At 41.8% G+C, this 2,674-nt stretch overlaps 1 protein-coding gene across 1 annotated transcript; it reads left to right on the plus strand.

Annotated features, from left to right (window-relative positions):
- Window positions 1–386: 386 nt before the first annotated feature.
- LOC145432038 (uncharacterized) lies at window positions 387–2,244 on the plus strand. The gene is made up of 4 exons (XM_080308653.1): window positions 387–1,735; window positions 1,812–1,874; window positions 1,959–2,018; window positions 2,101–2,244. Exons 1-4 carry the CDS (start codon window positions 1,640–1,642, stop codon window positions 2,242–2,244), a joined length of 363 nt encoding a protein of 120 aa, XP_080164779.1. The 5' UTR covers window positions 387–1,639.
- Window positions 2,245–2,674: the final 430 nt, after the last annotated feature.

Here is a 2,674-nt window from a genome sequence, read left to right on the forward strand (position 1 = left end):
GAACCGCAAAGGATTCTGGGAACTCGTGGCAAGCGGTACTAGCGCACGCAGGCTTTCAATTAAAATCAGTTATACAGCGATAAAAAGAAACACAAAAATGTCAAGAAGCCGTTGTATTATTAACTGCAATAGCCGGTCGCATGACAGCCACGGGAAGCCGAAGGGTAAAGAGATCGGTTGTTATCGGATTACGTCGTTGAAGAGAAATTGTTCGAGCCATGTTTCCGAAGTAACAAAGACGCGACGGATGGCCTGGATTGCAGCCATTCAAAGATAAAATATAACGTCCCAGAACATTATATTATATTATATTTCTATATATTATATATAAAATATAACGTCCCAATTATGTCATTTTCATAACATAATTAGTGATAGGTTACAAGCAAGTCTGGCGCTGAACAGAAATTGTCACGCTATGCTCCTTTATTTATTGTGCATAAATAGTGAATTGTCCTGACACAATATTGCGTTTCGCTTCTGTTATTATGGTACATTGACAAAAACATATACTTTTATTCACAGGATAAAACAGGTTTTTTGTATCACTAATTGCCCAGTACGATTACAGCATACAGTATTATTGTCACTGCTACATTTCTGTGATGCTACCAGAAATTATTTCCACTACTAATTAATTACCGTTGAGCTCAAAGGTCCTATTAATAAACGGTTAAGGAATGTGTATTTATGACGACGATTTGTGAGACTGGTAAACTTATGATACGTACGATGGTCTTTCGTTCTACACGGTGCAGTTCAAGGTCCTGTACCCATCCGTCGGTAAACTGTACCTGGGCTTGTTGCAGTGACCTGAAGTTACTAAACTTCATGAGTGTATGCACTCACTCCAAGAAGCGTATAATTATAAATATGCATATAAATATGCTACAATGAGATAGCTGACTTCATCTAACTAGCAAATGTTGTCCAGGCTACGTTGGTGATACAGTTTTTTTTAATGTGTATATTTTTGTCATGCGATTTTAAAGCCGGTCCTACAACCGCATCCAAGAATAACATGCAGCTTATCTCAGAACTGTCGGTGAAAATTATTCTTGGAGCTAGGTTTAATTGAGCTGCATTTTATAGAGGTGCAATTTCACAATTTGTGTATATTTTCTAAGTTCACTATTTTGTCATGTGTTGAGAAAAACACAGATTTTAAAATTACATGGTCTAATATTTACATTTAGCATATAACTGCAACATTATTTTTTCGTTGTTTTTTTTTTAAAGACTCGAAAGGACTTGAAATTCAAAGTTTCAGACTTGTGACTTGACTCGGACTTTTACACCAGTGACTTGAGACTCGACTCTGACTTGCCTGACATTACTTGAGACTTGACTTGAGACTTGAGGATAAAGACTTGAGACTTACTTGAGACTTGCAAAACAATGACTTGGTCCCACCTCTGGCTCCCTTTTCCCAGAGACAGAGCGAGTAGTACATTCCGTACCTTTCCCAATAAGTGTAACATATGAACCTCAATGCAACATAAAGCTCATAAAAGCGTTTCCACCCTGACACCTACTGATTTTGCCTTCCCTCAGTGTCGGTTGTCTCTGAGAGCATACTGACAATGAAGTGTATGGTGATTGGTATGTCTGGTAATTGCCATTTGCGCCCACATAAGTCATGAGTGACCTGTATGAAGCCCATATTCTTCCAGTTGACGGTGATGGTGTACTGCATCTGGTGCAGCCCCCTGTTGAGCCAGACCGACATGCAGTTGTGAGTACTCGTAATACTCCACAGACTACATGTGTCAACAGTAGAACAGCAATGTTGTTAAATGTCTCCACCACAGGCACATGATGACGAAACAGTGACAGCTGCTACAGAGGAGGCCGCAACAGAGCCACACTATGAGGTATACAGTGTACAGTGGAAAATATAACAACTGACGACAATGTGGTACTATGATGACACCATGGACTTACTATGTCCCCGGCAGAGTGATGCTGGAAATGAAGAGGAAGAGGGTCCAGCCACTCCTACAACGAACCTTTCCACAGTGGGTTGTTCAGCACTGATTTACAACCAACCTAAGTAGGCATGTACTATGGATGCCAATGCTATGTCCCTTGTTGCAATAGCTCCCTGTGAAGCAGCTGTATAAGACATATCTGGCCAGGAAGATACAGAAGTGCGACATGGAAATGGTGCACCTCCAGCTGCAGATCCAAAAGTCGAAGCTGGAGATTGTACTGCTGGAACAACAGTTAAGGGTGGGTGAGTGATCATAGATGGACGAATCATGTCAGTGTTTGTACAACATACTAATATACGCATTTATTCTTTGTGTACAGGACATACAGGGTGACCAATAAAGGCAGTTGACCACAGTATCTGTGTATTTGTCATGTAACATGTTGGGGTGACGGGTCACAGGAAATGGTTGTGGCATATGGTGTCTCTGACTGCTCTTCCATCCTGTACGTTCGTGGGTGGGTCAGGATGTTCATCGTGTGGATCACTGCTGTTGTCTGGTTCAGCTGGACACTGTTCACCTCTAATCGTGGCAATGTTGTGTAGGATCACACATGCCACAATGATGTCACATGCCCTTTCTGGGGTGACCCTGAGTCCACGAAGGCACTGGAACCGGGCCTTGAGCATTCCGATGGTCATTTCAACTCTGCCCCGTGTCCTGCAATGGGCCAGATTATA

The sequence above is a fragment of the Astatotilapia calliptera genome, chromosome 11, assembly GCF_964374335.1.
Source record: "Astatotilapia calliptera chromosome 11, fAstCal68.1, whole genome shotgun sequence".
Lineage (NCBI taxonomy): Eukaryota > Metazoa > Chordata > Actinopteri > Cichliformes > Cichlidae > Astatotilapia > Astatotilapia calliptera.

Excerpts from the sequence above, each read along its gene's own strand:
- LOC145432038 (XM_080308653.1), top strand. The coding sequence starts at position 1,640 with ATGAGTGACCTGTATGAAGCCCATATTCTTCCAGTTGACGGTGATGGT. Across the intron at positions 1,875-1,958 it reads CAACAGAGCCACACTATGAG|AGTGATGCTGGAAATGAAGA; the intron begins GTATACAGTGTA and ends TGTCCCCGGCAG. Across the intron at positions 2,019-2,100 it reads CTACAACGAACCTTTCCACA|CTCCCTGTGAAGCAGCTGTA; the intron begins GTGGGTTGTTCA and ends TTGTTGCAATAG.